The sequence below is a fragment of the Oryzias latipes genome, chromosome 12 (assembly GCF_053564925.1).
Source record: "Oryzias latipes strain Hd-rR chromosome 12, Olatipes_Hd-rR_3.1".
NCBI lineage: Eukaryota > Metazoa > Chordata > Actinopteri > Beloniformes > Adrianichthyidae > Oryzias > Oryzias latipes.
Genome location: NC_136248.1, coordinates 20,446,226 through 20,457,626, shown reverse-complemented (window position 1 = coordinate 20,457,626; position 11,401 = coordinate 20,446,226). Strand labels below are relative to the sequence as shown.

Below are 11,401 nucleotides of genomic sequence, written 5' to 3'. Positions count from 1 at the left end.
GAAGGTGTGTTTTTGTTTTAATGGTCTCTTTTGGAGGACGATTATGAACAGAACAAGTGAAAGGAAACAACCACTATGCTGGTTAGAGGATGAGAATTGATTGTTAAGATGTGACGAAAAGAAATTGGCATAAGGTCGCCCTCTAGCGTTCATAAGATATATCTGCAGAACTCCTGAACAATTTTTTTTCAACTCCATAAAGAGAATATTTGAAAAAACAATAAACAAACAAATAAATAAAAACTGATTATTTACAGACTAATACAGATTTTGCAGAGATCAAAAGAGGGCAGTAATTTAAAAAAAACTATAAAAGGATATATCAAGTCAATCACTTCTCTGACTGTAGGAAAAACTAAAATAAAAGAAATAAAAATGTGTTACCGCTGAAAAATGTCTTTGGTGGCGGAATTATTTCTTCCGAAATTTTATGTTTCTGCACACCCATGTCATGCCATCCTATGAAAGACAAGAAAAGATTATGAAACATAGTTTTAAGATGGTTTAATGAAAAATGATACAGTAATTTAAAACATTATAAAATAATTTTAAAAAACCTATCAATATAGATGATCTTAGATTTCCTAAAAAGTTGGCTATAGGAGGACTTTTTCTACATTTTATGGTTTTAAACTCTCCACTAAAATTTTGATGAATTTTATTGGATTTCAACTTGCATCAACAACACTTCTATCTTCATACTTTTAGTGCCTTTGTTCAGATACTGTATTTGATCCTCACAAATGCATGTGGACAAGAAAACTGACATGTCTGTCCTTTAAAAACAAGCAGCAGCATGACTCAAAATAACTGACAAACATTTCAGCTTTTTCCCCCAATTGCTCAAACCTTTTAACATTCACTGGTAAAACTTTAATATTTTTGTGACTTTAAAGACCATAAGTTATAGTCAAAACCGGCGCAGAAATGAAAGTATACTCAAAGAAACCAATAAAGCTTCTAACAGCATTGAATAGATGTAGTACATTCAAGAGCTGGGTAGTAATAAAGCACACTTACTCAATTGCATTTACTTAAGTAACTTTTGGTAAAAAAGTTCTTCAAAAACCTCTTCTGCACAATAGTATTTATTTTGATCAAGTTATAGACCTGTACTCCTACTCAGTTACACTGTAACTGACAAGTTACTTTTTCCTGTCTTTGTTTCTTTACACACAAAATGAAATCTGTGCTTATGTCAGCAGTAGCAGGAAAAATGCATTAAAAGTTAAACAGCAGCATGGGCCAGTATAGAGTAAACATGCTGGGATGTGGAGAAATGCTGAAATCTCAGTTAAAGATAAAGAATCTTGTTTATTACGTTTGTAAAGCAGTAGGGATGTGTGCTGCGTTTTTTCTCCAATAAGACAAAACACATTCTTTTTTTCTCCAAATCAAAATATAAGCCAACATGGGTTTTTAACATATTAAAAGACTGTAAACCAGAACAAGTTCCTTCTCATGACAGAAAAAATGTGTTTCAGCTTCTGCAAACAAGTTTTAAATATAAACCACAGAAGGTCAAACTGTTCCTTAAGACTTTTGTCATCAGTTACTTTTATACTTTCACTCTTGTAAGTATTGGACGCATACTTTTCACACTAGGTTACTTTTAGGAATCAGGAAACTTTATTGTCATTTTACCACAGGGATAAAACAAAATGTGTGCCTCTGGTCCCGGGCCAGCCGTTTACAGTAAGAAGACAGGAATAAGTAGCATATCAATATGATATAGTATGATTCCTATTCCTCCTTTTACTTGAGTATCCAATGATCTATCATTGTACTTGGATATCCCGTTTGGATATTGTACAATCAATCCTCACAAGCAGAAAGCACAAAGCTGGAACTCTGGTTTAAAGAGGCACAAAAAGCAGAATTGAAAGAAATGGGCTCACAGACTAGTCTTTTTTTTACCCCATTGAAACACATTATGTAATGCATTCCATCAAGTTTAAAATCTGTCAAGAGATTTGTTGCCACACTGACAGCCATTCTGTCTCCAGCTTGGTGAGTTTGCAGGCAGTGTTTGTTGCATCTACCTGCACTCCCTCTGCGGTGAGTGCTGAGCAAGCCTGCACCTGCCACATGCGATCTCTGATGGTGTGCAGGTTGAGACTCTCCGCCAGCACGGATGCAGGAGAGGCCGTCATTAAGTCCTGTTTGTTGGCAAAGATTAGCAGCGGCACGCCAGCGAGCTTCTCCTCCTCCAGCAAGTCGGCGAGCTCCTGGACGGACAGATGATTCTCAATCAGTGACGGAAAACGAAAACTCTGAGCTCATGTTTTTAAGTACCAGTGTGTTGCTGTTAAATGCTGTCCTTTTAGAATGCCATGCTGCGACCACTAAACAAAGACACAAAAACATGTGAAAATCTTACCAAACTTGTCTCGTCCAACCTTTTCCTGTCTGAGCTGTCAATGACATAGATCTGTGAACAATCCAGCAGAACAGGGGTTGACAGGACTGTTAGCAAAAAGGGTCCTTCTCCTTTCAAATTAAATCTACCAGCACATCTGTGTTGTCAAAGTAACTTCTCCAGTAAGGACGGATCTTGCGCTGCCCTCCAATGTCCCAAACGTTCAGCTTGAAGCCAGAAGCTTGCACGCTCTTTATGTTAAATCCCTGTTAAAAGATTACATCAAGGATCATGATTTCATTCTAAACTGGCTTACACTTTCGGATTTGCTTTTGAGAGGAAACGAAATGAGAACGTGGACGCACTTGCGTTGGAGTGATGTGGCTGATGTCTTCAGCAGCCAGCTGCTTCAGCAGGGTGGTTTTGCCAGCGTTGTCCAATCCGAGCAGCAGTAGGCGCACCTCATGGTCCGGAGACTGCTTCAGTCTCCGAAGGATGGACAACAAGCCCTGCAAAAAACAAAGAAAAATGGAAGAACACCTGTGAGAATTTCCTCACTGCAAACATGAATCAGAGAGGCTCTTCCTAAGAGCTAGCACCATCTACTGTGCAAGAATTCATCTGTTGACCTCTACAGCCACTAATAAATCTATAAATATAGCAGGTCAGAAGTGCTCTTCGGTCGGCCAAGAAAAGGGATCTGCACAGTAAGTGGCTTGTTACCACAGAGTCGCAGAGGCGGCTTTGGCTTAGGCTGTTTATGTTTATTTTGCTGAGGGAGAGTTAATCAGCCTATTATTTGAAGCCAATTCAACAGAATCAACAGATCTGATTGGTATTTTACCCGTTTTTTTGTGTACAGGCTAAATCTAAACCCAAAACATAAACGTCTTACAAGTCAGAGGAATCTTTAATTTTAAAAAGTTTTAAAAATAATTTTCCATTTTGTTTCTTTTCACTTTAAAAGCTTACTGTAGAGTAACTATTAGATTCCCTTCAAAATAAATTTAGAAAGTAACCCATAAGAAAAAAAAAACCCAACCGCGTAAACTGGAGCTCAATAGCTTAACTACTCTGGATTAAAGCAGTAATATCTCGTAAAAGCACAACCATTCTTTGTGTAAATACGGGCCAGACACTCAGTCATCATTAAATATCAACGACAGGTTTAAACAAACTCACCATGTCTTCTTCTCCTTAGGTGCTCTAGTTGCTGATGCTCATGCTGAGTGGATTAACATCCTTCCTATCATGCCACTTGAGTAAACAGCTGTCAAGGATTGTTGCCAGGGAAACAGTGACGTCAGTTCAAACAACCAGATTAGGAAAGGGGGTAAATTTAAAAATTTTATTCCCTTTCGGGGTCACGGGGCTGCCGGAGCCTATCCCGGCCACTTGTGGGCGAAGGCAGGGGACACCCTGGACAGGTCGCAAGTCTGTCGCAGCTTTATTCCTTACAATTTTTTTTTATTTATAAAGACCATTTGCACAAAAAAAGACATATACGTGCATTTATTTGGGTCTTCGGGCATGTCCAAAATCCAGCGCATGGAGCAAATGCTGCCCGCGTTCAATTTTCCACCGATCCACAGGCTATGTGTTCCCAGCACTGTCTAAATACAGCATGTACGCATTGTCGACTTTGATTGTCTTTGGACCTGGATTTTTTTTTAAGGTGTTGTAAACCTGTGGCAACAATCTATGGCTACATGACAAGAACAGATCTATTTGTGTCATATCTGTGTTGTTTTCCTGTTCACGTGATTTAAATGTAGAACTTCACAGAGAGCATTTAAGAGTATGCAACATTTCACATGGTATGAAGCAAGATTTAACGTTGACATAAAATGTTTCTTAATTTGATTTTTGGTCTTCAAAATTAAAATCCACAGTAATATATATATATATATATAAATATACATATATATATATACATATATATATATATATATATATATATATATAGCCGGTTTAGCTCGTGCTGGTTTGCGGCGCCTTCCATCCGTGAAACCAGGGTTCGACTCCGGGCTGCTCCCTGTTCCCTTCTCTACCCCTGTGCCGGTTCCAAGCCCGGTTTGAGAAGGTTGCGTCAGGAAGGGCATCCGGCGTAAAACATTGCCAAGTTTACCATGCGACTTGTTCGCTGTGGCAACCCCTGATGGGAGAAGCCGAAAGAGGAAGAAGATATATATATATATATATATATAATATCAAAAAGTTTTGAGTCCCCTGGTTTAGATTAAGGCTTGCTTTAATTAAATAGAAATGTACAATATTTGTATTTAGAAGTGCAGTTTATGAAGTATGATAATGGATATAATGTATGAATAGAAAAAATGTGATGGTTCTTAAATACATTTTAAAAAATTGAGAATGTCATAGGTTCACAGTTCACAGGTGGAAACAGCGCCCTCTATCGCTGAGTCGATGTCTGGGGATACATATTAGCCCGACCCGTCTTCTCGGTCAAACAACAAAAACATGTCCGAGGGTGGCTGATCCGCTACTAGTTTCAGCTATCTGCCTCGTCTCTTAACTGACTGCTTTATGATTAGGGTTGTAATTTCGGCCGAAAACCCAGAAAAATGCCACAGAAAGCAGTGGGATCCATTGTAGGTCTTCTTTGCACCGGGACCTGTCTAGTAGAGGTAAGCTGCGCTGGAGCTCACGGGCTCGGCGCAATCTTGTAGCAGAGACCCCGGCTTCTGGGCTGCGCGAAGGCCTCCAGTACGATTCTTTTTGTCTTTCCCACAAAGGGAACAGGGCACACTCCTGTGTTGTGCAGATGACGTCAGTTTTCAAAAGTTTGTTAATACTTTTTTTCGGCTAACAAGATGGAAAATGTTATTTTCCAACCCGGGCATGTGTCTTATCAATTCCGTGACACAATATTTTGTGTAGATTAACATTAGGCCGTGCTAACACAGGAGTCCGGTAAATCGACATGTTATTCTTCTGCAGCTTCACTTTAGCCACAGAACAATTAGCAAACCGTTCAAAGCATCGAGTTTATGTCGTCCATATTAATTCTTTGTTTTCAAATAAATTTATGGTAAAAATAATTATTTGAAATCTTTATCTGGTATTTTTCAGTGGCATTTCAAACTAATTAAGGTGGTTTCTTTCTGAGCAATTAGAATTTCTTGTTTATAATACGGCTTTTTAATAATGAAACAGGCAAACGACTTAGTTCAATTTGACGCTAACTTGACCCCATTTGTTTCACTGTTTCTGAATTATAATTTTTTTAATTTTATTCTTACTTTGTCATGTTGCACCACTAAATATCAGTACATTTATACTCTCTAACCAGTTTAAAAATGACAAAAATGGAAAAATAAATACATGAAATCCCTTTAACAGCAAGACAGGTCGAGTTATTTTGTTGTTTATTTTTCAGTTGTGGGTTTGTGTGTTGACTCGGGGCTTTCTTGTGTGTTTGCTTTGTGTGATTTCAGGGCAAAGAGTTTTGTTTTGGGGTAACAGATAAGGAGTATCGCTGTGAAATGGGGTACTGCTGTGCCGACTCGCAGTGCTGCACATACTATTATGAACTCTGGTGTAAGTATAACTGCATTTTAAGGGTTTGTCTAATATTCTTTTGTTAATTTTTTAAGATTCTTGACCTAATAACTATGGCTTTTGATCATTTAAGCTTGTGCTACTAGTACATTTTTTTTTAAACCTTAGATTGCTTTCAAATTAGTTTCACTTTCACATAAAGTCTATTAACTTCTGTGGCTTTCAGTGGCTTTTCCTGTTTGTTTTTTTAGCTCATGAAGTGGTCTCGGTTTTGTTTATCAATGCATCTGTAGTTCTGGTGTTGGTTTTTACTTCTAGGCTGTATTTGTCTTGCAGGGTTTTGGTTGGTGTGGACGCTCATCATAATGCTCAGCTGCTGCTGCGCCTACAGACACCGCAGGGTTAAAATGCGCCTGCAGCAGGAGCAGCGACAGCGTGAGATCAGCCTCATGGCCTATCAAGGAGCCTCCAGCTCCTTCATTTCGCCTCCTCCTTTGAATTTAAGTGAGTTTTTATTACCTTTTAGAAGGTTTTTAGTCTGCCTCTTTTTTTTGACGTGTTCTTGAGTTTCTTTGAGGTATGCCGTCAACATATCTCAAAGAAACAGTCTGCTTCTCTCAGTCATAACTTCTAGTTCACTTGATTTGGCCTTACTGGGCTCCAAATTGACTAATTCTGTATTGAATTTTGTGTTTCTCACTAAAGCTTCAGCTCCTCTAATGTGGAAGGTTACTCTGGTCATTGGCAGAAACAGGATATCAGGTCTACTAATGTAACAAATTGGGAGTTGGGTCAGATGTGTGCCTGACTGAGTCCCAAACCTGTGGTGAACATGTTTGACTTCAAGTCAAGAATGAGAACACGACTCTTGACTCTGCACATACATAGACAGTGACTCAGGCAGAAATCTCAACATCTCCTGTCCTTCCTCGTGTTTATTCACCTCTGTGGTAACCTAATGAAGTACCTACTGTAATCATTCTTTGTTAGGCTGATGACTTTGAAAATGACAAATGTCAACAGATGAATGGAAGACGTGTGTTTGCTCAGGCGAATGCTTTTGTTTCTGTCGACCTTCAGGGTTCTGGAATGACTGCAAGCTTCCCGACTACGAGGAGGTGGTCGGCCACCCCCCGACTCCACCTCCTCCATACTCCGAAAACCCTCCGGAGTCGGCCCCAGCCTTACCCCCACAGCTACGCCAGACAGACGCCTCCTTCGTGCAACAGCCCCCGCCTCAGGCACAGTCCGGGGTGGCCTCCAGCTCATCATCGAGCCAGGAGGTGTCTGTGCTCCCACCACAAGCTCAGCGTCAGGCAGAAGGGAATGCAGAGGAGGACGAGGAGCTTGTCACTCGCCGCAGGCATGTCACCGGCGACTCGGGGATTGAGGTGTGTGTTTGCCAGCTGGATGTCTGCGAGGGCTCGGGGCTGGAAGAGGAGAGCGGCGCTGAGCACCGGACATGCAACATGTCCAACAGAGACTGCTGCTCCGCCTCTCAGCAGGAACCTTTGGGACCGAAGGAGGGCAACTCGGACATGCCCAGCCAAACCGGCTCTGGAGACCACATGGTGTGATCCTCAGCCCAACTAACTCGCCAACAAGTGCAGCCTCCTGCATCCCACAGGATGGTAACCGTTGCCATTATTGTCGCCACAGGCTCTGTCTGTTCTTTGAACAAACACAGACATTTGCCATTTAAAGGATGACGATGATAACCGGTCTGTTACAGCGCTGTTGAGGCTTCTCCTCCTTCTTTCTCTTCTCAATGGGAGAAACAACAAACACCTGCTGTTATTCTCTTTTTTTTTAAACACAGCTATGGGTGTGAGAAGACAGCAGTTGATTGTGACTTAAACCAAAACTCACCGTTCTCCTTGCTGTCTCCTTCAGCACTGCTGCCACCTTTCCTTTTCTGCCCTGCCACCTTCATAGGTTCAAAACATTTCTGCTCATCCCTGCCAGTTGGCATCTAACCTCCTGCAGGAGGGGAGGGGGTCACGCATAGACATGCCAACACAGTCAGCAGCACATCTCCCCGCGCCCCTGCCACGAGCGACCTCCCTAAAACGAGGCAGTTAAAGCAGCGTGGTATGGGACAAAGCTAAAAGTAATAACGCTCCTTTTCCTTTCCGAGGAGTCGAGGGCGCAGCTGCACTGACGTCAGCTCTGAGGTCACAGCAACCAGCATTTATCATTTATTATTATTATTATTTTGAAGATTGTAGGATTTGGGTGGGGACACTCAAGCAGAGCAGAGATCAGACTGTTGTTTGATGTTTAAATGTCACTCCAACCCGACATCCACGTTGACATCACAACAGCTGAGTGTCCGTTAATTAGCATGATCTAAGAGGTGCTCAGCACTTCAGTGATTTATTAATGGCATGCATGCAACCACCCTCTCCAGTCCCTGACTGCAGGAAACAGTAGAGGAACAGAGCAACCTAGGATTTCCTCTTGAATAGAAGCGCCCTAAGGTGGCTCTTTTTGGTTTGTCCGTGAACAAACGTTAACAGGAATCTGATCGCTCACAATGTAGTTTGCGTGCTAATATTGAAGGATGTACGTGCTCTTTGGGTTTTCCTCTTTTAACCAGATGTTCGTCAGTGAATGCCACACGGGTCACCATTATTTGCAGCAAACGTTTGTGCAGGACTGTGTGTGCGTTGTGGACAGTTTGTTTTTGTGCTGAAAGAATAAAGGGAAACGAACAATTACGGTAGATGCTCTGTTTTTTCCCCCTCCATAATTTTGTTTATATAGAGTAGCATTTTTTTTGGGGGGGGGGACTGTTTCACCACCTGCTTTCACCCCATCGGCTGCTCAGCGCGGGGCTCCGTTTGAGGTCAGGAAACGGACAGAGGTCGACCCCTTTTTTTTGTGTCTGGATATAGCTGGGATTTGTTTTTAGGAGCGTGTAAGCCAGGATATTTTGGTATGCAGTGCTGGTAGCTAGGTTGCCAGTGTAGTCTTGGGTCTGTTGTTCTGTCTAGTACTTGGCAGTATGCGTTTAAAAGAGAGAGAGGGGGGGGGGGTGCGGTGGTATTTTCCACTGACAGCAGAGGTGCGTTAGCAAGTCGAGATGATTGCAAACTCTGCTCTGCAGCTTCTTTCCGTCAGATCAGTGATTGACTCTGATCACATTCAGGCCACTTTAGCTCCCAGAAGGCACTCAAATCAATAGATAATCTTTGCTTCAGAATGGTAACTCACAAAAGAAATCTTTGTTAATAAGCTGACACAGACTGAGCGGTCGGTTGATGTACTTTTTAGGTCGAGTTTTGAGCAATTCTCCTCATTCTCTTGATTTTTTTTGTCTGCTCTGTGTTTGCCAAAACGAGCACAGTGTAAAGACTCAGGTCACATCTGCTTCTCATTAGCTGTTCTCACCATCTCGATACGATCTTGTCAGCAAACTTTTTCAAAACGCCACAGCCTGAATAAGCAGTTTGTGGCCACACTGGGCTGAAAACAATTGTACATTTTATTTTATTGCTTTATCCCAGACTACATTCAGGTTATTCTGAAACTTTTTGTACTGATCTGCACTGAAATCTGTTAAAAGACTCCCATGGATTCGATGCTTTTCTAGTTTTTGTTCGATGCAAACGTTTTGCTTTCGGGAACATGAACAGTGCCGTCTGATGTGGCTCGCATGTAGCAGAGACGACCATGAAAAGAAACGGCAGAAAACGGGCAACAGCTGGAGGCGGAAAAGCAAGCCCGCCTGTGTGGGCGCTGGCAGGTGCTTGAACGTGAAGCCATGCTAACTCAACAATGACCTTTCCAGAGGAGCGGTTCCACTGTGAGCATGGCTGCACACGTGTTAGCAGAAGTAACATCATTTTTTTTCCCCCCTCCTGACTGCGTTTGTCAAGCAGCCTTGTTGCATTTCTGTAGAGCGGATGTCTCGATCGTTGAGGCGCGGAGTAAATCTGAGCCTCTGTCTGTGGTGATCCTGCCTTATTAGAGTAGTTGGGTGCTTGTCTTCTCCTTGGAATTGTAAAGTTTGTGTAGTCGTGAGCATGGTTCTTAAAGCCAGAGTAGGAGAGGCTTTGCGTCTTTAGATAGCATCTGATCTTGGGAATTAGCTTTTTTGTGAATAAAGGATGTGGTATGTAAACTTAAAAAAAAGAAAAGCCTGTGGACCGACGCTGTCGGATGTTTCCTCACAGCTTTCACCTTGGGTTGGTTTTGTTACTGAGAAGTTGAAAATACTGTGCGTCTAGTTAGCTGTGGCACTGATGGGTTATTATTTTTTTATTTTTTGCCAGATTTTTGCGTTGTGCTCATTACGGATTTTGTTTCTACATATCTGGCTGCAGTTAGATTGTAGAGTTAAAAGCATGAGAAAAAACAATTTGAAAAAAAAACTTGTTTTAATGGATTTATTGTGAATTATATTCAGTTTTGGGGGCTTTTGAGGACAAGAACACAAACAGAATTGACCTTTAATGCTAAGGTGCACCTTTGCCTATTTGCAAAGTTGGAGGAAAAACTTTGTGGGGAGGGAAAGATCAGGGGGATTTTGTGCATTTTGAACTGGGGGGGTCCATAAAATCATGATAACCAAACTAAGCTATGCCTCCTGGTTTTTCACATGTTTACTGAGAGTAAGGGCTATCTTGAATTGTTTGGCAGATGTCAATTCATCCTTAAACCACATTTGTAGAAATCCACTTCCTAACACGAATGTGTGCAGCGGGATGGGAGTCGGATCTCTGAATGTTGTGGTGCAGTTCACATTTCTCTGTCAGCTGATTGTACATGACTCTGTGTGTGTGTGTGTGTGTGTGTGTTTTCTAGGCTTTAACTTTGCCTACTTGTTTGTGAACCTCCACAGAGGTGCGTGATGCAATCAGAGCTTCACCCGCTGCATGTGTGGATGTGACGCCTCTTTGTTGACCACAAATCCGCCTCCTCCACCCGCGCGTGGCTTAGCAACACAAACCAGAGGCTTGTTTGTTTTGCTCAGCTGCACCGGGAATCCTTGGTAACGAAAACGCGGTGGCTTCCACCTCATGCAGGCCCGACCGTCGACTGAATCGCCTAACGTGTGGCGTTCTCACGCTTGGCTGCGACTGTACCACTCCACGCGTGCGGTTTGTTGTCACTACGGTCCGTTTGGTTTTACATTCTCAGGGTTACCGTTACCGCCACGTGTCTCCAGAGCGCCAAAGCAGTTTGTGTCACCGTTCTGTCTGCATCACACATCTCTGTAAACTGTTCTCTACCAGGCTATGCAAAAAAAACAACACAGAAAACCTGCTGCGACCCCTTTCTCTGTCCTGTCTGTGGGCCCCAGCGCAAGCAATAGAACTCTCAGTACTCATGGCACTGCACTGTACTGTAATTTACTTTGGTCGGTCTGTGTAATACATATTTGTTTAAGAGAGTTTGTAAAAAATATATATATACTTAAAATGCTACCACAATGACATGACTGTCGGTTCTTGTGTCCTTTTTTTTTTTTTTTTAAAGTTCACTCAAGTTTTTGGGGTGTTTTCAGCTGTGACT

The 11,401-nt window shown here is 42.0% G+C and overlaps 2 protein-coding genes across 4 annotated transcripts; one reads left to right on the top strand and one right to left on the bottom strand.

Moving 5' to 3' along the window:
• LOC101160749 (ADP-ribosylation factor-like protein 3) lies at positions 1-3,672 on the bottom strand. 3 transcript variants are annotated; one of them, XM_004074761.5, is made up of 6 exons: positions 3,542-3,672; positions 2,725-2,868; positions 2,509-2,625; positions 2,381-2,431; positions 2,043-2,228; positions 1-459 (listed from the first exon to the last, which is right to left on the bottom strand). In XM_004074761.5, exons 1-6 carry the CDS (start codon positions 3,542-3,544, stop codon positions 412-414), a joined length of 549 nt encoding a protein of 182 aa, XP_004074809.1. In that variant the 5' UTR covers positions 3,545-3,672; the 3' UTR covers positions 1-411. The 3 variants fall into 3 exon arrangements, with proteins under 3 accessions (XP_004074809.1, XP_078811856.1, XP_078811855.1); XM_078955730.1 differs by having other exon boundaries at positions 264-459; positions 2,082-2,228; XM_078955729.1 differs by lacking the exon at positions 1-459 and having other exon boundaries at positions 1,834-2,228.
• A 1,065-nt stretch (positions 3,673-4,737) lies between these two features.
• wbp1 (WW domain binding protein 1) lies at positions 4,738-11,322 on the top strand. The gene is made up of 4 exons (XM_004074896.5): positions 4,738-5,007; positions 5,818-5,920; positions 6,218-6,385; positions 6,962-11,322. Exons 1-4 carry the CDS (start codon positions 4,945-4,947, stop codon positions 7,456-7,458), a joined length of 831 nt encoding a protein of 276 aa, XP_004074944.1. The 5' UTR covers positions 4,738-4,944; the 3' UTR covers positions 7,459-11,322.
• Positions 11,323-11,401: the final 79 nt, after the last annotated feature.